This window comes from Silurus aristotelis, assembly GCF_946808225.1.
Source record: "Silurus aristotelis genome assembly, chromosome: 10".
In the NCBI taxonomy this organism is placed as follows: Eukaryota; Metazoa; Chordata; class Actinopteri; order Siluriformes; family Siluridae; genus Silurus; species Silurus aristotelis.
The window spans coordinates 8572447-8596769 of NC_139583.1; the positions used below are offsets into that span (position 1 = coordinate 8572447).

The 24323-nt window shown below is 39.9% G+C and overlaps 1 protein-coding gene and 1 long non-coding RNA gene across 4 annotated transcripts in view; one reads left to right on the forward strand and one right to left on the reverse strand.

Moving 5' to 3' along the window:
• Positions 1 to 24323, forward strand: part of LOC310731864 — a 307021-nt gene that overhangs the window by 97060 nt on the left and 185638 nt on the right. The gene's annotated exons all lie outside the window — the stretch shown is intronic.
• sema3d (sema domain, immunoglobulin domain (Ig), short basic domain, secreted, (semaphorin) 3D) overlaps positions 1654 to 24323 on the reverse strand; it is a 38702-nt gene continuing 16032 nt past the window's right edge. The window contains exons 4-18 of one of the 3 annotated variants that reach the window (XM_083551776.1): positions 20590 to 20652; positions 20297 to 20416; positions 20045 to 20138; positions 19150 to 19278; positions 17248 to 17390; positions 15745 to 15859; positions 15526 to 15595; positions 15004 to 15148; positions 14395 to 14617; positions 13762 to 13850; positions 13637 to 13678; positions 12889 to 13046; positions 11522 to 11586; positions 10876 to 11012; positions 1654 to 3178 (exon numbers count right to left, since the gene is read on the reverse strand). In XM_083551776.1, coding sequence (XP_083407902.1) covers positions 2789 to 3178; positions 10876 to 11012; positions 11522 to 11586; positions 12889 to 13046; positions 13637 to 13678; positions 13762 to 13850; positions 14395 to 14617; positions 15004 to 15148; positions 15526 to 15595; positions 15745 to 15859; positions 17248 to 17390; positions 19150 to 19278; positions 20045 to 20138; positions 20297 to 20416; positions 20590 to 20652 — 1983 coding nt within the window. In that variant the 3' untranslated portion in view covers positions 1654 to 2788. Of the gene's footprint in view, positions 3179 to 10875; positions 11013 to 11521; positions 11587 to 12888; positions 13047 to 13636; positions 13679 to 13761; positions 13851 to 14394; positions 14618 to 15003; positions 15149 to 15525; positions 15596 to 15744; positions 15860 to 17247; positions 17391 to 19149; positions 19279 to 20044; positions 20145 to 20296; positions 20417 to 20589; positions 20653 to 24323 lie in introns of all 3 variants that reach the window. The other 2 variants (XM_083551775.1, XM_083551774.1) reach the window with 2 other exon arrangements.

The following is a 24323-nucleotide window of genomic DNA, read 5'->3' on the forward strand; positions in this document are numbered from 1 at the left end:
TAATATAAGCAGGATATAATGTTATTGTTAATTTTCACTAGCAGAATGCCCAGATTTGAGTCTGATTGGCCACATGCACAGTCACAGGGAGCACCGACCTTCATAAGTCAGTGTGGCAAAAGACATCATCCTGTGTACATCAGGAGCTGTGCAAATGGTGCTATTCTGACCACCTGTCCACCGAGCTCTCCTCACACGTGAGTTTCTCACCGAAAACAACATGATCTTACTTCAGCACCAGATTGGTGCCTTCAGATTTCGCCCTCTTCCCGAAGATGAAGATCCAGCTCAAATGTTGCTGTTTTGATACCATTGCGGAGATCCAGCACAAAATCGTAGAAGGTGCTTGACACACTTCGAAAAGAAAACTTCTAGGACACATTCTGGAAGTGACAGGAACACTGGGAGCCCTGTGTAAGGTGATTATTTTAACGGTGATGGTGTGTAAACTTAAATAAAATACTTTCTTGAAAAACAGAACTAGTCTTGAAACTTTTTATACCACCTCGTATCATGGTACATCTCAGGGCAAGTTCCTAAAAAAGTAGTCCACTGTGCTCTTGGTTTTCACTACCTGGTCTTGTTTTCCCTCGTCTTGTCATTTCAGGTCACCCAATTGTGTAAAGCTTTTTGTGTTAGTTCGTATGTAGTTTGGCTATTTATACCCTGATGTGTGTTGCTACAGCCCTGAGTCTCAGCGTGCATCTTTTGTATTGTTGAGTTCTAAAACACGGCTGTGTCGTTCTCATTCTGGTTTTGGTTTTAATCAAACAATATTATTATCTATTTAAGTTTGGAACCAGAAAACAGTAAAAGTTGCTTCCTTTAAACTTTTACTTGAGTAGAAATACAAAAGTATTTGCCCTCAAATGTACTTAAGTATAAAAAGTACTATGATTTATTATGGCTATAATGTTCCTATTATCATTTTTGTCAAAAGACAGTTGCTTAATCAACACTTTGTGAAAAGACTCTAATGTTACTCTTAGTACACTAATCTATTAATAGAATATTAATGAGTCAAACATGGATTGAGATATTTAAAACTTTAAAATTACATTTACTTTATGTCCACCAGTGAATATGGCAAAAGTTCTATACCAATGCAGGTTATACTTGCAGACATAACCTGTATTGCGTATGTGCATGAATGACTTGTTCAAACTTGACCCTTTTCTTAGGTCAACAGAAGCAAAACCAACTGGTCATGAAAAGTGAGTCCTGACTTGGACAGAATCTCAGCCTTGAACACACAGTACATACAATGTGTGTGTGTGTGTGTGTGTGTGTGTGTGTGTGTGTGTGTGTGTGTGCAGGAGTCACTGTTCCAGGCTGGAGGGTAATGTGAGGTCAGCCTGTGAAGAATGATGGATGGCAGTGAGTTCCTCTCGCTCCCTCTAATCTCATCTCCGTGTGTTTGACTGGTATTCCAACAGACCAGACTGGCGGAATTTCTCAATCACAAGCACTGGAGAGCATGACTGTAGTGAAGAACTCCAGTCATGGTATCAGGTATATCGGGTGTTTATGTAAGTTTCTCCATTCAAATAAATAAAGAAGTAATACTAAGAAAAAGAAAAAGAAACAGATTTAAGAGGAAGAAAACAGCAATTGATCAAGTATTTAGCAATAAAACACCTGAAATCAGAGAGCTTTAAAGGAAAGAGTTTATTCCAAATGGGTTGTAATTATAAATAAGTTCATATATCATAAACAAACTAACTACAAAAGACACAATTGAAATATACAGAATTTTATTACTTTTTTTCTAACAAACCTTTATTATATTGTTTTTGATTATAGGTTGTGTTTAGACAGTCAGGCAGTCAAGTTCAAACATTTTTTTGTTTTGTTTTGTTTGGTAGTTTATATAGAAATATTGTCTGAAGTCTGAATATTTGTACTCCATTTGTATGGAGTTTTAAACTGAATTAAAACCCTGCATATGTGAATCAGAGTAAGCAGATCGAAAAATCGAGTTTTTTTCCATCTTTTATCTTCAGTATGTGTTTTACCCCGAATCCCGAATCAGCTGAACGTGGTAGATCTAGAGCTTGTCCCAAGAATTTTAAGTGGGAATACATTCAGTTCATCCCAGTACACATGCATACACCTAGGGGCAATTTAACATAGTCAATCACCCCACCAGCATGTTTCTTGGAGGCAACCAGAGAAACCTGAGGAAAACCACATGAACACAGGAGGAACAAATGAAAGTATTTAGAGGGAGTGACTGTGAGTTAAGGATCAAACTGAGGAACACTGCCTATTGTGGTACTGTTCTGTCTACAAATTAGCTTGATCCTGTTTGCAATATGGATCCATTTAAGAAACCTGCTGTGTGAACACCAAACTTATAATTTGAAAACAATTAAAACGTCATTGATTCTACCGCATGCACAATATGCTGTACAAAACATATATTTACAGTCATTCAACATGAATGCATTTTCATTACTGGTTACAATTAAAGACTTTGTGAATGGGAATCCTCCTGTGTCCTGTATTTGTACTAAATTTACTTAATAAATACATGTACGTCTGCAAGTAGGACCTCTTCTTCACTTGCACAGCTGCTGTAGATTTAGCAAATTCATACTTTGTGTATCTTCTCTGTATCCTGATGACAGGTAGAGATATTGACAACCAGAATGCTGGTTTTCAAATGATCTGTCTTACCCCTTAAAATAGATGAAATGGGTTCCATTTGGGTCATGGACATCGATCCACAGATCAATGCTATTTTTTAGCCCTCCCTCTCCTACCTGCACATCTGAGTACCGTTCACTCAGATGGCAGCCCCCTGGTGGTGCCGTCGGTTCCTGTTCTTTCTGAGTTCCTGCTTCCATTTAGCTTTCTGCCTCTGCTTCTTTTCCTTATGCCACAGCACTTCGCAGTACTCCTCCAGAGACGGTGCGCTCATAGCACGCACATAGTCCTTATAACTGTGCCGTAACTCAGACGTCATGTCCTGAATGGAGTGATCCTGAGGTCCGGCGGAAGATGGGTGGTGCCCAGGAAGCTGGTTGCGTTCCAGGACTCTCAGCGAAAGTTGGAGGAGAGTGCGCGTGAAACTGAGCTCCTGAGCTGTGCACACGTACAAGCCGGCGTCACTACGCTGCACCCAGCGGATGAGCAAACCTCGCTCTGTTACCAACACCCGCTCGTCCTCTTTGATCTGTAACACACAAACATGCACCGATCAAACATAACATTATGCTCTTCTTCAACATGGCACCTGTTAGTGAGTGGGATATATTAGACAGCAGGTGAACATTTTGTCTTCAAAGTTGATGTGATAGGAGCAGAAAAAATGGGCAAGCGTAATAATTTGTGCAAGTTTGACAAGGAGCAAACTTTGATGCCTAGATGACTGGATCTGAGCATCTCCAAAACTGCAGCACTTGTGGGATGTTCCTGGACTGCAGCGGTCAGTATTCATCAAAAGTGCTCCAAGGAAGGAACAGTGGTGAACCGGCGACAGGGTCATGGGCAGCCAAGAATCATTGATGCATGTGGGGAGTGAAGGCTGGCCTGTGTGGTCCGATCAAACAGATGGGCTACTGTAGCTCCAATTACTGCAGAAGTTAATGCTGTTTATGCTCTAGACTTAGGACTATTTTGGCAGCAAAAGGGGGACCAACATAATATTATGCAGGTGGTCATAATGTTATGCCTGATTGATGGCCATAAAGTTATACCTGCATCTTTTCCACTCAGAGTGAACATTTCCATGAAACAAACACAAAGTATAGCTGTTTTCCACTTTTCAAATGTTAACTGTGCACTTTCTCATTCTGTGCAATAATTAGGTGTCCCCTTCAAATGCCGATGGAGAATTCACATGTCACCTGTAGTGTTCCTAGCCATAAATCATTCTGATGGTTTGTGCACAGCCATGGGGACCGGCACACAGCATGGCTTCCACCCTCCTCCAAACGCAGGGGCAAAGGTCGCACTTTCACCTTTAGGTTCAGCTTCCTGCTGACCTCTAATTACTGTGTTGGATTGGTCATTACAGTCTTATTAGGTACATCAGGAGGGCTGACTCTATATTAGTGATAATGAAGCATGTGTGTGCGCAGAGAAAGAGAGGGAGAGATAGAGAGAGAGAGATGCATCCTTTAGAATGATTAGTCTGTGCCACTTATCTAAAAAGCAAGTGTGTGATCTATGTTCAAGGTGCGTGTTTACTTCTTTGGTGGCCTCTGACCACGGGAAGTTAACTTTATATGCGTGTAAGGGTCAGCCTTGGAAAGCCTGTGAAAGGATGTGTTCCAGTAATAAAAATGCGATGACATGGTCAAAAGCATGCTAATAACCGCCTCCTTACTGTTGCGCCATCTATTAGTTGCAATCTCGATCTAGACCTTTCCTGGTAAGATTCCTTTATCGGAAAAGAACCTCCCAATAGTGTTTATATGCCTGCTAGTTCTTCATTCAAGTCATGAGGTTGTCAAGCGCTAAAACAATGCAGCTGTTCTCGAGAGAAATGAGGGGGCTTCAAAGCATACCTGCTCCTTTTTAAACAAGTGCACACTAACTCACACACACACACACACACACACACACACACACACACACACATGCATGCACGCACATATGAGCACACATAAAAATTCACAGGCTTGACTATACCTAAAGCACGAATCAGAGCTAAACAATGTTTATAGCAGGAAGAAAATAAAAATCTCTACATGGAGCACGATTCTTAATCAGTATTGTTTGCCAGATATGAGCTTTGACTTTGTGTTCTTTGATGCTGTCGACTAAAACACAAACAACCTGAGGCATGTAAGGAGAAACTGTGCGTGTGCATGTCAAAGTGATGTCATGGTGTCTGTGTGTTATAAGGTCATAGTTAAATCTGTGAAAGAGGCCTCTGACTCTTTCATGTGCTGGCTAAGGAGAGCAAGACCTTCCATTCAGAATCAATCACAAAAACAACTCATAAAGTCTTTTGAGACACCAGTTCAACTGAATATACAGAGATACAGAACAGAAGACGGCTGTGTATTGGCAAGAATATGGCGATATGATACGTACCGTATCACGATGCAGGGGTTGAGATATTATATGTTGAGACATATTGCCAATATCCCAATACATCGCCTTGCTGTAAGCAAGGCGATGTATTGGGATATTTCTTATTTTAGGAATAGGATATAACTTTAAAAAAGCTGTCATTAAGAACACACCACTATATGTAAACCTTATAAAAAATATTTTAGCCAGAACACAGTAGGATCTGCATTTGCATTACATCTAAAATAGCACTACTAAGCCAAATCCCTTACCATGGATGATGAGGATTGGGATTGATGATGATTAATTATTATTGTATTATATTATTAGTATCAATATTCAGTATTAGTCAATACTGAATATTATCAATATTAGTATCTGATATTTCTTAATCTTTATTTTCCTGCATCTCTAGTAAAATAAAGATTAAGAAATATCAGGTCAGTGTAGCTGTACAGCATCAGATGGTGGACTGTAGGATGATTTTAGAGTTGAAGAAGAAGTGGAGAGTGAAGACTGAAAGAAGAATAAGATGAAGGAGGAAGACTGCAGTGTGAGATTCAGGAAAGAGGTCAGACAGGGGCTCGGTGGTGGTGAATAGGTGCTGGATGATGGGAAACTACTGCAGAAGTGATAAGGGAGACAGCTAGGAAGGCACTTGGTGTGACATCTGGAAATAGAAAGATAGACAAAAGAGCGTGGTGGTGGAATGAGAAAGTGCAGGAAAGCATAATAAGAAAAAGGTTGGCAAAACAGAATTGGGATCGACAGAGTGATCAGAAACGTAGGCAGGAGTACAAGGAGATGCGGCAGCAGGTAAAGAGGGATGTGGCGAAAGTCAAGGAAAAGGCATTTGAGGAGCTGTATTAGAAGTTAGACACTAAGAACAGAGAAAAAGATTTATACCGGATGGCCAGGCAGAGGGACCGAGCTGGGAAGGATGTGCTGCAAGTTAGAGCAATAAAGGATGGAGATGGAAATGTGTTGACTAGTTGGGAGAGTGTGTTAAGAAGATGGAGTGAGTATTTTGAGGAGCTGATGAACGAGGAAAATAAGAGAGAAAGTAGGTTGGGTGGTGTGGAAATGGTGAAGCAGGAAGTGGATAGGATTAGTAAGGAGGAAGTGAGAGCAGCTATTAAGAAGATAAAGAGTGGAAAGTCGGTTGGACCAGATGACATACCGGTAGAAGCATGTTTAGGAGAGATGGCAGTGGAGTTTTTAACCAGATTGTCCAACAAGATTTTGGGAGGTGAGAAGATGCCTGAGGAATGGAGAAGGAGTGTGCTGGTACCGATCTTTAAGAATAATAGGGGTTGTGCAGACCTGCAGTAACTACAGGGGAATAAAGTTTATCAGTCACACCATGAAGGTATTGGAGAGAGTAGAGGAAGCCAGGCTGAGAAAAAAAGGTAACCATCTGTGAGCAACAGTATGGTTTCATACTTTAATGTTGATGAAAAAGTATAGAGAAGGTCAAAAGAAGTGGCACTGTGTGTTTGTGGATTTAGAGAAAGCGCATGACAGGGTAAAGAGAGAGGAGTTGTGGTATTGTATGAGGAAGTCTGGTGTGTCAGAGAAGTATGTGAGGGTGGTGCAGGACATGTATGAGGACAGTGTGACAACAGTGAAGTGTGCAGTAGGAACGCAGTTCAAGGTGGACGTGGGACTGCATCAAGGATCGGCTCTGAGCCCTTTCCTGTTTGCAGTGGTGATGGACAGGTTGACGGACGAGGTCGGACAGGAGTCTCTCCGTGGACTATGACGTTTGCGGATGATATTGTGATTTGTGGTGAGAGTAGGGAGCAGGTTGAGAAGAGCCTGGAGAGGTGGAGATACACACTGTAGAGAAGGGGAAGAAGTAAGACAGAGTACATGAGAAGTACAGTGTGAATTAGAAGTAGGGCAATGGAGTGGTGCGGTTGCAGGGAGAAGAGATGGAGAAGGTGAAGGAGTTCAGGTATCTGGTTTCAACAGTGCAAAGTAATGGAGAGTGTGTTAGAGAAGTGAAGAAAAAAGTGCAGGCAGGGTGGAGTGGGTGGAGAAGAATGGCAGGAGTGATTTTTGATAAAAGAGTATCTGCAAGAGTAAAAGGGAAAGTTTATAGGACTGTGGTGAGACCTGCAATGTTGTATGATGTTTATGTTTAAAAACAGTGGCATTGAGTAAAAGACAGGAGGTGGAGCTAGAGGTAGCAGAGCTGAAGTTGTTGAGGTTTTCGTTGGGAGTGACGATGATTGACAGGATTAGAAACAAGGTTATTAGAGAGACAGCGCATGTAGGACGATTTAGAGACAAGGTGATGGAGGCGAGATTGAGATAGTTTGGACATGTGCAGAGGAGGGACATGGGGTATATCAGTAGGAGAATGCTAAGGATGAAGCCACCAGGAAGGAGGAAAAAAGGAAGGCCAAGGAGGAGGTTAATGGATGTGGTGAGGGAAAGGGGCAGATGTAGAGGACAAGGGGGGGGGGGGGGGGGGATTGTGACCTAAAGGAAAGACAAAGAGCACATGTTGATTTTTAATGGCATCATTCATACTGCTGCCTGAAAAACCAAACGCACAGAAACCAAAAATATTTCCGTAGGCGCAAGTCAGTCAACTTTCGGTGGAATTTGAACCCATAATTTTTTAACAACAGCACCCCCCAGGAAAAAGGCAGATATTAACGCTATCATTATGTCCGAGCCCTTATGCTTGTACTTCCTGTAACTGTTTAAATTCAGAAATAAAAAAATGCTATCTACTGTATCTAGCAGTCAGGATATAAACTCAAAACGGAATAAGGGCCATGAATCTTTATATATACAAATATAGATATGGTGTTTTTAAAATTCGATACCGTATCGGCAAACAAATATTGTGATACTCGCGTATCAATATTTTTGTACACCCCTAGAAGAGAACATGCACGACTATTTCTCTTGCTTTTTCTCATTTACTTTTGTCATGTTATGTCATGCAGAGGATTCAAATTTGACCGCAGTCCAGTGAACATACACTGTTAAAGACTTGTGCCTTTAAGGAATACTCCAGGCCTTAGTAGTGTTGAGGGTATTTGAAATGTGTACTGATGGACATCCAACCCAAGTGTGCTTAAAACGTTTTCTGTTCATACACAGAAATGTGTTAAAAATGTTGCTTGCCCTAACCGCCCACACTCTACAGATGTGGTTTATAGAGATTATATGGCATGGTTGGAGTATTCCAAAAAAAAAACATGAGACACTCCACAACTCCTGTCTCTCATAACACTGACCTGTAGATTTTCAGCACTGTGGGAGGAAACGTGTTTTAGGGATGGCATGCTGCAATCTGTATCTGTTCTCTTTGAATAAACATTCACACCAACACACATGGTTCTTTCACATCGCTCAGCGTGGTGCTTTACGATGTGAGGTGTTGGGTCATATTTTAGGATAACACTGCAGGTGTAAAGCATGGGAATGTTTGTGTGTGTTTGTGTGTGTGTGTGTGTGTGTGTGTGTGTGTGTGTGTGTGTGTGTGTGTGTGTGTGTGTGTGTGTGTGTGTGTTGCAGGTGCTCGGAGCAGCTGCATCACCCAGCATCTGCTTGTCCAGGAACGATACTAATAATAATAATAATAAGAAGAAGAAGAAGATGATGATAAAAGACAAAGTGTCAAATATAACCAATACTAAAACTGTGAGCTTCTGTTTACTTAGAGACTATGCTGTGAGCATTATATAGTAATATCTCGTTTTTATAAACCCCCACAAAGGTTAGGAACAGCCTGGCGCACACACACACATACGCACTCTTACACACGATGCATGCATGAGTGTTCTGGCGATTCAGGAGTGATTAAGTACAGTAGTGATGGATCAATACAACAATGCTGCTGATATAACACTCAGAGGAGTTAGTCCAGGGTCTATCCATTCATCATAACACACAAGCACATACAAAAACACCCACACGGTACCACAAGGTCAAATCCTCCTTCATATCCGCAGCATGAACCACTCTCAGGGAGACCGAGGAGGTGAGGATATGTGGGTGATGAGGGTGTTGGATTAGTAGAGGCAGTGCATGTACGAGAGAGAATGAGGGCAATGGAATATTTTCAGATGTCCAGAGTAAAAATGGCTTTAGGGGATAAATGGAAAAAAACTGTAAGAGTCTCGGGAAGCTAAAGAAATACTACAGTCTCAAGATCAGGTAGGGTCAGGTTCAGAAAGTGAGAGAAAATGGATGACAGTAATGGAATCTGCTAGCTCTCTTTCTCCATCCTTATCGTTCATTTGCAAATCTCCCTGTCCCTCACTTTAATTTCAATTTTTTTTTACTACCTTTTTCTGATAAAAAACAAAAATAGCACATCCATTCAAATACGATCAGCAATAAATTCTGCTATCCTGTTATCTCAGGAATGGAAGTGCTACTTTTATGTTCACCATCACTCATCATAATGGGGGAAAAATGTGATATTATTGCATTTTACTGTGTCATGCTTGTTGATGCCAGATGTGCTGGTTAGGATATTTCAGAAACCGCAGAAAGTGGGGCTACAGTGGGTAAATGCTCACCAAATCGAACTGTTAAGGATTAGAACATACAGGTCAATTCCAATTCCAGTGTTCCAATTTATCCTAAAGTTATTCAGTAGGGTTGAGGTCAGGGCTCTATAGCAGGAGATCTTTCACTCAAACCCATGCAAACCATTTCTTCAGATTGCTTTGTGTACTTCGGGGCAGTTGTCATGCTGGAACAGATTTGGATATACTAGTTTAAGTGAATAAAATATTCCATGCTAGCAAATCCAAAGATATCCCAATTTTTGCGATAACAGTTTGGGAAAGAACCACATACAGCTGGGAAATTCAGGTGTCCCAATACTTTTGTAATATAGTTCATTGTTCAATAATAATGTAGATATTCAACTAAAACTAAGAATTCGCCTCAGGCACAACCATATTTTATACAATTAAAAACTCTAGGTGTATTATGAGTAAAAGAAAACCACTAAATTTTAGAACTAGTGATATAAACATTAGCATGATTCAACTGTTAAAATAGGCCAAACACTTGTTATAATGGAGAAAGTGTTGGCCAAATAGACTAATGCATGTGCTTTCAATAGACTCAGTGTGTGGGGGGGCAGAGTGAGAGCAAGTGTAGGCATGTTTATGACCTGGATTAGGAGTTTCTTGAAGCACTGAGTGCACATGCTGGAGTCATCTTGCACCACAATAAGGACAAAACTATAAAAGGGAGGACAACGCTGATCTGGCTGTGTATTAATGTATTAGTGAGACTCCTGTGATTCCGATTCCCACTTACACCTATAGCACTTGTACTACAGGTCTGTCTTTCAGTGGTTCTCCTCTCAGTGATGGTATGTAAAAAGTGAGAACCCTAAGGACTTCTCATAATCCTCTTAAACAAAGACTTTTGTAACCTGTCTGGCTTTTAATTGGAATACTGGCTTTGTAAAGCTTTTTGTACTGTAATTATAGGTAAAAACTGCACATTGGGAATATTGTGTAAGGCAATTGTGTATTGTGTAAGTGATGTTCGGTTGTTGATTCTAGAGCCTTGAAAAATGTTAACATGTTTTTGGCAAATAATAAAATGAAATTCTAATGATTTTATAATAGCTTGTATTTTATAGTGAGAGTAACCAAAGTTACTAATTAAAGAAATATATTTTGGTGTGCAAATTTACTCCACAAATAAATAGAACTTTGCTAAGAAAAGCCTAGTGTGTCTAAGAACCTAAGAATACTGCATGCATACTGTTTGGTTAGAATAAAATCTTATTAAAATGGCCCTGGTTGTCAATAAACGTATGCGCTTATATGTAACCAAAGAGTGATGTGTGCTTGTTACCTCTTGGCGGTGGTCTGCTCCTGGCCTTTGAATAAACCAGCGGATCTGCGCCTGCTGGGATTTAGGCAGACACTCCAGGAAAGAGGAATTATTCTCAACACCATACAGCACCTTCTCCTCTACATTATTCCCCAACACTGCACACAGTGGTAGAGAAATTGTAAATCAGAATGCATTTAGATGATGGGGGAGTGTACAGAAAGTGAATGTGTGTAAATGCTTAAGTTTATGAACGGCAGAGGGTGACAGTAGTTTTAAGATTTGTTTTTGAATTCCATTACATAAGGCCCTCTGGACAATGCTGCTTTTCTAAAGTACAATGCAGAGCTTTTGGTAAGGTTTTTTTTATTCTCTTTCTTTCCCTCTCTCTTTAAAACCCACAGCACACACACACACACACGCACACCCACGCACACCCACGCACACCCACGCACACCTATTTTTCTTACAAACCGTCTACCCAAACTCCAAACCATAATTCTTTTCTTCTTTTTTCTTTTAATCAGCTGGTTTACTTATGGGGTTCAGTCATGTCTTCTAATGGTCAAAACGCTCAGATATTTAATTTCACACAGAAACACACAACACACACACACACACACACACACACACACACACACACACACACACGCACACGCGTGCTTACCATCGTCTGAGTCCCAGCAATGGTTGGATGGGTCTCCATGTTTGATGTCCTGTCTGCGTGCTCTCCTGTAAGAAATTTTAACATTTTTGGTCCTAAGATTGGACAAAAAGCAATTACAACTATATTGTTGCTATAATCCGATACCTTTGCTGCTGTTTCTGCACAGGTTCTTGTAAAAAAATCTCATGAAACATTCCTCTTATTGTTTTATAGCCCTTAATTTGATTAAAATGTATACTTTTTTGTATTGTGTTGGGATGATAAACATGTAAGCATGAGATCATGATGAACAGTCAGAGGTAATGAAGGTGTGTTCTTGCCCTGAAGACCATCTGACAATCAGTATGTGCAAAACATCTTCTAAACTAATAACTTTCTGACTCAGCATCTGCTAGGAATGACCTGACCTGCTTGTGTCAGCAGCAAACGTAAAAGTGAGAAAAGGGCAACAAAACTTCAATGGCAGCTCACATACATCATCTCAACAACAAAGCGTCTCTAATCAATTTGCCTGTCCAGTCCATTCCCACAACACCCTATAGCACCGGAGCAGTGCAGCTAAATCAAATGTTTAGCTTGTTTTTTTACTGGGCTGCAATCTGGAAAAAAATTGAAGAAGTGGGTCAAAGCGAGGGCATGGTGGAGGAGATGTGCTTCCTGCTTTAACTTCTTTAACCTTCTATTTACTAATACTACTCATGTCCACTTAAATTACTTTCTCACACCACACCACTGTACTACATCTTTACATTACAACTAATTTCTCATTATAGCATTATAGCTTTTATTTTGCTCATCTAAGCTGTACTACTCAGCAAGGCACCTGACCTTTCCTGCCATATGTGGTTCTTCTCCAAACTGTTACCACAAAACTGGAGGCACACAAATGTACAGGACGTCTTTGGACGTGCTTTAATAAAATTGTGCGTTTACTTTGGCTTAAAAACCCAAACCTGTTCCAGCATGGCAATGCAGCTCTAAGTAAACTCTGTGAGAAGATATGAATTACATGGTTTGGAAAGGAAGATCTTGAGAGGCCTGCTACAGAGCTCTGAACTCAACCCTACTGAACATCTTTGTGATGAATTGGAACTCTGATTAAATGATTAATTGGAACACTGACCACACCTCAGGCCTCCTCACCCTACATCAGTACCTGATTTTACTAACACCCTTGTGGAGAATGAACACAGATGTTCACAAGCACAAAGCTAGGGATTAGAAGAGTGAAGAGTTATTATAAGTGCAAATTGGGACTAAATGTGGAATGCTCAAAAAGCACATACTGTACCATACTTATGACCAGATGTCCACAAACCTAATGCAATATAGTATGTATATATAAACGTGTTTAAATCTGTGTTCACCTCTTGGATGCTGGTATGTATCGTGAGCAGTGGGAGCCATCCCAGGCGCAGTATGGGTCTCTGGCTAGGCAGCATTCAGCACATCCCTGACCGTAAATGTGGCACCTGTGCAGAGACACCAGCAACAGGCCGTCTGCACCTCCGACAAACAGCTGCTGCTAAACACACACAGTAAAACACTACCTCGTACACAGAACAAAAACAGAGGCAAGGCCAGGAAAAGTGCTTGCAGGCACTATTGAAGCTGTTTTATTTATATCTTTTTGAAAGAACCATCAGTAACTATGATTTATTCACTCTGTTGTTGTTGCTCTGTAATTTGTTCAGATGCTTTCATCTTTTAGGTAAGCATTGTGTTTTTTTGTTGTAGTTCTTTTACCCATATGCTCATTTACTTTGAGAAACTTCAGACTAGACAGAGATGAATACAAATGTATATACAAGATGCAGGGCCTACAAAGTCAGTCTATGAAGTAGAGATAGAAAGAGAGAGAGAGGGAGAGGACAAAAGACTGCCTGGAGAAAGTGAGTGAATTTGGTGTGTCCTGTGTCTGACCCAGCCACATATTTAAGCAGATAATGAGACAAACAGAAGAAAGAGGACTGTGTAATACATGTAAACATGTATAAGAGAGATATAACGGTGGACATGTTTAGAAAGGAGTTACTTTACAATCTTCAATGTATAAAAAAATATCACACAGAAATGGCAGAAGTTGTACCTGTTAGTTTCATCTATTGTTTTTACCTGTTTGGAAGAGATTTCCATGCTGAGGATGGGAGACGGGTTCTGAAATAAAACACAAAGCAGTTACATTAAAATAAGATAAATTAAAGAAACTGAGTCTAAGGTTAAAGCTTTCTTATATTTACCTTGAACACTTGTAATTCTTCTAACACCACCTCCTCTGCAGCCCAGTTTTCCTGTGTAATGCTAACCACTTTTAAAATTGAGCCAGCATCTAGAAAACACACAAACATTTTGACTCACCTTGCCCTCTATTGGTGTTTTTTATTTAATATACACTGATTAGGCATAACTTTATTCTAATCGATCAGGCCTAACATTATGACCACCTGTCTAATATTGTGGTGACCTTTTGCTGCTAAAACAGTTCTGACTTATTGAGCATTAACTTCTTTAGCAATGTGAGCTACAGGAGCTCGTCTGCTGGACCACAAGGGCCATCCTTGTTCCCCACATGTATCAGTGAGCCTCGGCCACCCACGACCCTATCGCCGGTTCACCACTGTTCCTTCCTTGGGCCAATTTTAATAGATATATCCCACCCTACAACAGGTGCCATTGTTGTTCACGTATTAATGTCATAATGTTATAAAATCATAATGTTATGCCTGATCAGTGTTTTGTCAGGCATGTGCATCTATGTATATAGATTTGTCACTGATTTACATACAATTTTGATCTTTTACATAAAAAACACGATCTTTAACATGTAACATTAAGGAACTGTCAGAGATTTGCAAATATGTGTGCGACTTTACCTGTGCCCAGGAACATGACAGCATAGTGGCCATCCTCAGCAGAGACACGGTCTACTGCGATCTGTGTAAGCCGGTACTCTGTGTTGATCCTTGTGAAGATGGGACGACCAGAGATCGGGTACACAGAGTGGTACATGAGTGGGTGCATTCGAATAAAGCTAATGACATCATCCGGAAAATCTTTAGTGGTCTTAATGCGGGGGTCATATGTGCGACTCGGACACTGTATGGGGAAAGCATTTACATTGATCATTTTGCTTTCATCCAATGCAATTTCATTTCTAACTGACAAATCACTAAGAACTCAGCCACTGCTGCGTATTATATTTAATTTAATTTCTGTACACATATGAGAATATGAAAATGCACATTAGGAAAAAAAGACGAGATTGTAAGCAAAGTATTCGTTTCGAAAACATTTTCAGGCTATATAGACAGAATAATCCTTATGTTATATTGCCCTCTAGTGGTCAAACCTAATACTACTATAGGCATGAATACAACTGTCTGTTCTTACGGAAAGTACGGTTGAACAACAACAAAAAAAAAGCTGCTACTAAAATATGAAAGTGTGCAAAGTATAGAAAAAAAATTTGATGTGGTGCTGACCGTGCCAGGTCTTGGGTAGGGGATTTTCCCCTCATATTCCACCCATCGGTGATCTGGTCCCTCTTTATGAGCATAAGGCCCATTAAACACAGCACGAATGTCCTCCATGTTGTACATACACACTGCTGATCCTTTAAAGATAGAGCTGATGGTACACACAAGAACACAAACAACAGTAAACTTGCATCAATATCATGAAATATTTCAATTACATTTCAAGCAAACTGTATTCATTAGCTTTATCTTCAATGTCAAATTTTGGCAGCGTATTTCAAAACATAGAAAAGCAGAACTAGAGAAGTGGAGGTCAGCAGTAATGGAAAAAAAAAAAATCTGTGTATGTGGTGTGTATGTATACATTTGGACATTTAGATGAGCTGATCTTAATAAACTAAGCATGTGACTCTGTAAGGCTGCTAATGTAGTAAACACTAATGGAAGCCAGAGCTCTGAGTGGTTTTTGTATCCAGACTCATAATAACGTCTGTATTCTTTCAGTCACAGCATTAAAATAAAGAGTACCTAGTAGTAGTGAAGACTCCATACACTTTGGGATTTTTCTCGTCTCTAGTTGGAACCATAAAGATGTCCTCTATAATGCACACATACACAAACAAAACCATGCTTTAAAATGCCTGAGAATGCAAATAACAGTTATGAGATAGCAGATTGCATCCAATAAGCCCACCACTCGTTTGTGTGAGAGTGTGTGCTTGGCCGTGTGTAAAATCACCCACTTACGGAGCTCGTCAAAGTGAGTATCCACACCATCTGTTCCTGGAATGGAACACACCAGTCGGGCCTTGAGAAACGTTGTCCACTTGTTGGTCAGACTTCTCAAACCACCTACATCATTCTGAAATGTGCAAACGCGTACACAAACATGTGCTCGTTCAAAACCCACAGGTGTACCTTTTTAACAAACCGTGCCACTTCATTTTATGGACTCCATAAATAAACTTCCATTATATGAAGTGAAGACCTCCATCTGTCCTTAATCAGACTAGCTTATTTAACTAAGACAGAGTGGGGAGGAGAGCTAACAAACATCAATTACCTAAAGAGACTGAAAGAGAGAAAATGAGAGGAACTTAGTGTCTAAATCTAATTTCTTCTATACGATTGAGCATGTAGGGGCCTCTTTGTTAATTCATAGATTCGGGTTAACTCCAGGAGCAGTTAGGCAGTCTCTTAGCAGATAGAGATTTAGAGATTTTCTACAGGCATGAGCTAACCTCCTTGTTATTTCTTAAGAGTGTTTGATCAAATATCTCGTCTGGAGTTTGCAAACACATGCTATTCTATTCTTTGCCATTATGTGTTATAAAATAACACTATCACAAGGGGGAGAGGGAGGAAAAAAGTCGAGCCATAAAAGGGTTTAGCAGAAGTGTTGTTAAACACGTTAAACTACAAAGATGCTCTCTCTAGGGTGAATGGAATCTGTACATAGCTAACTTTATAGTTTACTTCTTAAGCATTAAAAGCCTTAGAGAAAAGGATTTGCAATCTTAGATTGTGTATAGAATTTATAAAGAAGGTGGGTGAGAGAATGTAAGCATAAAGCACAGCTAGCTCAAAAACCTCCCAGGCACCAGTGACAAGGACAAATAAATATTTAATGACTGCCAGCAAACAATATAATTATACATATCAGAATCAGAAATAGATTTATTACCAAGTAGCACACAAGGAATCACAGAGTAATGTAAGTGTAAGTAAGTTCAGACGTAAAACTATTGTTTAAATGAATGTACAGATGTTATTTACAAGTGTGCAGATTTCAAATGGACTATTCGATTCTATGTATAAATGTGAAGTTATGATAGACAATGTGTAGTTATTATATGCAGTATGTAGTAATATGTAGTATATGATATGATAGTATTTTATGCTATGCATTCATGAACTATTTGTGAACTGTATTTAAGGTACTTCAAAAATCTCCAGTTCGGTTAACATGATTACAGTGTGGCACACAGGAACTCTGGTGTCATCATGAACCAAGGTTTAGATTTTGTCTACTCAGCCAGGCATCTGCTGTGATTTACCATGCTGACAACACTGGTTTATTCCTTTTTCAACAGATCTCGTGACATGGAATGTACCAGGAAGCCTGCATTCTCAGGGGGCGCATGAAATGTATACGATTCGCTAATAAAATGACAGAGTCAGTGAAGTGATGAGCGTTTTGATCAAGAGGAGCAAGGACGGCTGCATGTCCGTTCCCGCAGGGGTTCTTACCTTACAGACGCGAGCTACGCGGGACAGCACGCTTTTGTCCATGGTGCTCCCTTCTCGGGATGCTTCACGGAAGAAAAAGTAAATTTTGTCGTCATCAGGGTTGTAAGTGTCTGCTATAGGATGAGCAGCTATAAACTTGGCCTCTGTGGAGACAGGAGAAAGCCAGTGAGCAATTATTCACTGCCTTTTTAAATTAGATCTGCAGAAATAATAGAGAGGAAAAGAAAGTGAGAGAAAAAGAAGCAAGAAAGTATACAGTAGAACACATTTGAACACTCAATATATATATAGGTGTTTATTTAATGGTGGGGTTATTTTTTATCTGAAAAATGTAAAAGTTACACCCCCCCATAAACACTGTTCACAGAGGGCTTTGTAACTAAACCAGAACCTAGCAGCGACTGTAAGCCGGTTCCACAAAGGACAGGAAAGGAAAAAAGATGAAAGAATAGAAAGCAGCAAAGTACATAATTTATAGCACATAAAGCAGTAAAGTATAAAATGTCTGAGTCCTGAATAGCTCAGACCATGAAGAATGAAGAGAACCTGATACATGATGCAATAATCCAATGAATTATTTGAATTAGGTGAGAAGAGGCACAACGAGCTGTGGTTTATCACACACTCACACATAAAGTATAACAGGTGTGAGTACATGCACATTCGTTCTTCTGTAAAGTAGCATGGGAATAAAGATCTAGAGATCTAGGGTGCAGCTGGTATATGAACTGTTGTACAGGTATATACTGTGGTATTGAATCCGTTGTGTCTTTTGGCGTGCCTGGAAATATTTAATTTCCAGTGGTTTTGGGTTTATTCTTCGTGTAGCCTGTGTGTTTGTGTGTGTAGGGTCATATTTGGAAATTCCGAGGGGTAATTCCCATGCAAGTCAACCTTTATACTCTATATAAAGAAGAGCTTTGTACTAGCAGAACTGGTGGAAAATCGTCCAAATTGTCTACTCATATATTAAATTTTGTACTCTGACTCTTGAGACGTTCAAAATGTAAAAAAAAATAAGAACTCTTACTGAAAGAACATTTGAAGAAGTACAGTAAAAGCGTGTCTCTCATATACAGGCAGTTACATTAATCGTAAAGTTGTTGACCACAGTATATTGAAGTTAAAATTAAATAAAGAATATGAGATCAAAGTAAACTTTTGCATTTGGAATATGCTACTGTTTAAACTCAATGGGACCACTAGTGAAACAAACTATAATTACGACAACAAATTTAAATAAACCCATCACAGATATAGAAAGAACATGATGAATGGTCAGAGCAAATAGCACATTCTTTAAAAAAAGAATGAACTCGGGATCTTAATGACATCAGAAAGAAAACCACAAATAACAGCTGTAGTGAGTGACAGAAGAATTCTTTAGCTGGTAAAGAAAAATCCCTTCACATCATTTTACCAGCTCAAATACACCTTCCAATAGATGTCTATTAGTTAACATTCAAGAGATGCATTTCACCTGACTGAAATTCGGACTGAGCATGCATTTCTTTTTTCTAAAAGCCAAACGCCTTATAAACAAAAAGGAACTGAAGACAATTGTAGTAAAGCCCTTTATAGAGCATAACCAAGGATTCACAATGATTTCAAAAGATTTTGTACCAATAATTAAAAATTCATATATATTTAGTTAATCAACCTTTTAAGAAGGCAAAAAGTTTATATTTATTATTTAGTTTAAGCTCCAACATACTGTATTAGACAGAAAAATTGTTAATGGATCTGGCTTTATAAGTCATGTTTTGCGATACACTGTAGCTTGATTTACTCATTAGCACACTGACACTATATAACACGAAAGTGAACTGCATTACTATTGGTTAGTTTATTTGTGTACAGTCTTATAAAATAACAGTTTTTATGTTTGTGTAAAAGTCTGACCATTGATCCAGTAGTCCTCTGAGATGTCTGTCCGGATGTAGTGCTGGTCCGGAGGGGGACCCAGAGAGCGACTAAACATGCTGTCCTTCCCCAGGAAATCAGACACTGTACCAGCATACAGGTACTGATCTGAGAACAGACAGTAAGTCACATGCAAATCACGTGCAAAAACACAGCACAGTATATCTGACTAGAAAATGCGATATATGTACATGAAGATGTGTTTGATCTCCTGTCATCCTCTCTTTCTCTCTCTCTCTCTCTCTCTCTCTCTCTCTCTCTCTGCATGATATCTGACACCAGCTGAGTATCTTTCTTATACACGCATAAACAATTTACTCTCAGCCATAGCCGTCTCCAAGGCAACCACCCCAGAAAAAGTTTGGGAGCATGTGTTACTGTTACAGAGATGTAAAACATTCATCATTCATCATCATAAGATAATCCTTATTCAGGGAAACATAATAAACACACACAACTATTCAGATGTCTGAAAAAAACTGTCATATTGTACACCATTATACAATATACTGTGATGATATATGACACTACAACCTAATATAAAATTATAGGAATATATATGAATGAATATTAGTGGTTTTTGGGCCATTACCTGCCATAGGCTCAAAATTTCAAACAAATACTTATGTCTGTTTGTATCTCCCTGCCAGCACTGACTTCTATGTCCTCTAGTAAAGTTTTAGTGTCCTATCCTCAGTCGGGTTTTCCTTTAAAGGCTACAGTAAACCCATCCAGCTTTTACCATATCTGTCAAAGCATTTGCTTTGATTGGAAAAAGCTGTTCTGGGTGCCAGAAATACTGATTCATGGTGTGATAAAAGGTCAGACTCAACGTGTGTGAGGCAGAAAAACGTTATAAAAAATCAACACTCACCGGTAAGTACTGAGGCAAAAGGCTGATGAGGGTCAAAAGGGCATTTCAGCCTGCCTGATTCCATACTGCTGCTGATCAAGTGAAGCCCGCCACCCTTTACCTCAAAGAACACACATCAAGCAAAGTTAATACATGGAACGGGGTGAAAGCTAAGTAATTACTCACACAGCTACAACCTGCAAGTCGCACAAGAACATAGTCATCATGCAGAAATATGTAGTGCTGCCAGTCACCTATAGCTTGACCTCTCACCTCTTTGTGGCCCCTGACCTCCAGGAAAGCGCATGTAGGATGAAAGGCTCCAGTGCCACATGTATAGATGTGAGTACGGTTATAATTATGCAGAACACGAACAAAATTGGCACACTCGGTCTAATGGATGGAGAAAGAGGGACAGATCGAGAAAGAAACAATGCATTATCAAAGCAAAAAAACACAACGTCTGTTAATAATTTTCATGTGCATTTTAATGAGGGAAAAAAAACACAACGAGCAGTTCTGTAGACATGTTTGCTTTACAGTCATTTATTCTGGGTGTTACTTACAAGAGGGTTTTTACCAGCCAGGATACACATATCCACCCTGTCTCTGGGAGCTGGCCAGCTCAGCTAAATAAAGATAATACACACACACACACACACACACACACACACACACAGAGAAAAAAAGAAAGAGAACAAGAAAGGAAGATAGAAGGTATGTGCAAATAAGATGAAATAGACAGGTAGATTTAGACAGAGAGAGAGCGAGACAGAGAGTGTGTGTAAGAAAAAAAATGGAGAGAGATATACAAACAAAGAATGTGTGAGATTAAGACAGTGTGGGTGCATGGAAGAGTAAGACAGACAGACAGACAGACAGACAGACAGACAGACAGACAGACAGACAGACAGACAGACAGACAGAGACAAAAAAAAACAATAAGTAAACTCAAATTTTAAATAAAAACTGTTAAAGTAGTTTGCTTGTGTATTCAATGAACAAACCATTACCCTTCCAGCATTACATTATAGCATCAAGAACGCTACAGTATGTTTGGTCAATCTTATCTTATCTGTGCACACATGTGTTATAAAAGACTTAAGAGCTTAACATGTACTGGGGCAACCTCTAACCTTGACCCCTGAGTGCTGTCTCCACACGCGACGCCAAATCGCGCAAACCTCTCTGACTAATCTGAATCAGGCGCACCCGTGAGACGACTTTACAAAGCCGCACTTTGAAGCCCTGCACATTAACACACTCTGACAGGACCCCTGAAACCCAGGCAGTTCCCCACACGCTCCTGTACATGCACGCACCCACACCTCATGTGACGATAGGCGTTCAGACATGTAGACGTGTATGTTGATTCGTTTGGATAACAAGCGATTTTGCTGTGTTTCGAACACACACTGAAAGGCAAGACTGGGAGGCGATTAAACTGCGTACATACATCCCACAAGCATTTGCAAACTAATAAGCATTACACATGTTGCAGCAAACTCACATGTCCCAGTGCCAGCACAAACACTAGCACATAACTTAAAAGTTCAAAGAGGGAGAAAGACACAAGGCAGCTTTCCAAAAAGCTGTTATCCCGTGCAGCTGTGTCTGGTGAGTTGGATAGATCAGGGTGGAGTGCATACTTGTGACACCTGCTCTTGTGGAAGTGCACATGAAGGTCAGACTGACACGCTTTAAAGAAGTGTGGGTGAAATAGAGGTTGCATTAGACATGCTTATGGATATATTCACTAAGTATTAATGTGGTGTAGGCTTTTAGACTCGTTTTGTTTTTAATATTTTGCTTTAACAGACTGTACATTGTTATCACTTGAACTGAATTATTTGCAGTAAAATGCCTATTTCAGACTGAATTCTTGTGTAAATTGTGATTTTGGAGCCTGGGGTTCCACATGACTACCCGATTTGTTTTCAAATGGAACTGTACAAATCATACGCTATATGGACAGAATTATTGAGACACCTGATTTTCCCAGTCTTATGTGCTTCTTTCCCAAACTGTTATCTCAAGGCACAAAAATGTATAGGTTTTCTTTAGATGCACTGGCATGAAATTTTCTCTTCACTTGGTCTAGGAGACCTGTTCCAGCATAACAATGCCCCTGTGTGCAAAGCAAACAAAATGAAGATATGCTTTCCATGGGTTGGAGTGGAAGATCTCCTGCTATAAAACTCTGATCTTAGCCCTATTGAACACTTCGGAGATGGACCGGAATGCTGACTGCACCCCAGGCCTCCTCACCTCACCTACATCAGTACCTAACTTTATTAACACCCTTGTGTCTGAATAAACAACACAAATCTAATTGAACAACTTCCAAGAAGAGTGGAGGGAATTATAAGAGCAAATTGGGACTAAATGTGGATGCTCAGAAAGGACGTACGGTACTTATGACTGGGTGTCCGCAAACTTTTGCCAATATTGTGTATGCATTTTATGAATTTAATCCTTCTTAAATTGTGCAGCAGGAAAAAAATTTTTTTTGGAGTAACATGATACATCCTTTCATGTCAGTAAAATCCAAACAAGATTCCCTAAATGTTGTGTGTGTATGTGTGTGTATGTGTGTGCATGCGTTAAGTGCATGAGTGAGAGGGAGCCTCTGCACACTCACTGCTAAGCTGTGACTGTCACAAGGCTATTGTAGCAGAGGCATCCCGTGTCGTCATAGTGACAGTGATTGGCAGGTTTAAGAGGAATGACGCCTGTGGGATCCAAAGGAACTCAATGGTTTCTATAGAGGGCTGCCGTGGGAATATCCAGATCTGACACAAGTGTGTTGTCTTGCTTTGGGGTAAGACAGGAGATGGATGCATATATTCTGTTGCAGACGTGAGGGAATTATGCACAAGCACACACATGCATACACAAGCGCGCACACACATACACATGCGCACACACAATAAGAAAGCATTACCGCATCCCTATAGATATTCACAAGTCTAATATTTATAACTCTCAAACTCACATCATGTCAAGCAATTATGTAGGATGAGTGAGCATAGACAAGTTGAAGAAACACCATGACCTTTCGTAACTTATTCATTCATCATTGCATTATCACTTTTTGTTATGTTAATATTGCTATCACTATAAAAAACTATGAATTATTGCTGGCGCCGACTGCAATTATAACAAACTTATGCAAACATCTCCTAAGCCACAAAAGTTTGACACTACATTTGCTGAGGCCATGAAGACTAAATAAAGTTCCACTACTTTTAAACGTTGGATAAATCTATAACACAAGCTGTCACAGAGGCATCTATGAATTTCCTATTATCTTTATTTTAAATTTGGATGTAAAATGATAGAAGCGGGAGCATAAATCTGTGCCCAATCTGATAATAAATGCCAACATACACTGATCAGGCATAACATTATGGCCTTATAACATTATTACCGGTAAATGAATAACACTGATGAACGCTGGTCCGTGTGGTCCGATCCAACAGATGAGCTCCTGTAGCTCAAATTGCTGGAGAAGTTATTGCTGTTTATGCTCAATGAGTCAGGACTGTTTTGGCAGCAAAACGGAGATCAACACAATATTCGTCAGGTGGTCATAATGTTATGCCTAAACAGTGTATAACAATTTATTAAGATGTTTTCTGGACAATTGCCTGTCCATTGTCTTTAATAATGACCACGTACACATTTTAACTGTTAATCCTCTTAAACCAGATCCAAGTCAGTGAAAGTGTTCAGTGAACTTGCCTGAACATGAGAGAGGAGACAGAAAGCTAATTAAGTGCTCAATCGTAGCAGACCTTACACGAGCGAAATCACTCGGCGAGAAAAGAAATGTGCAGGACACATGAACCGAGACTGAAAGTAATGGTTTCGTTGAAATCGATTTACTCATGTCCATCACATTAAACCTATACACAGGCAAGTGACAAAAGAACAGCAAGCTAAAGAATGAGCAATCGAGCGCTAGATGCACGGATCTACTCAGACAAAACATACACGCTGTCACATACCCTACCCCACATCGTCCCTACATTGGCTTCCTATTAAGTTTCGAATAGACTACAAACTACTGCTACTCACTTATAAAGCACTAAATGGTTTGGCTCCCATGTATCTATCCAGTCTCTTAACACGCTACAATCCGTCACGCTCCCTGAGATCTCAAAACTCTGGGCTTCTAGTAGTTCCTAGAATAGCAAAGTCCACTAAAGGCGGTAGAGCATTTTCACATTTAGCTCCTAAACTCTGGAATAGTCTTCCTGACAGTGTTCGGGGTTCAGATACACTCTCCCAGTTTAAG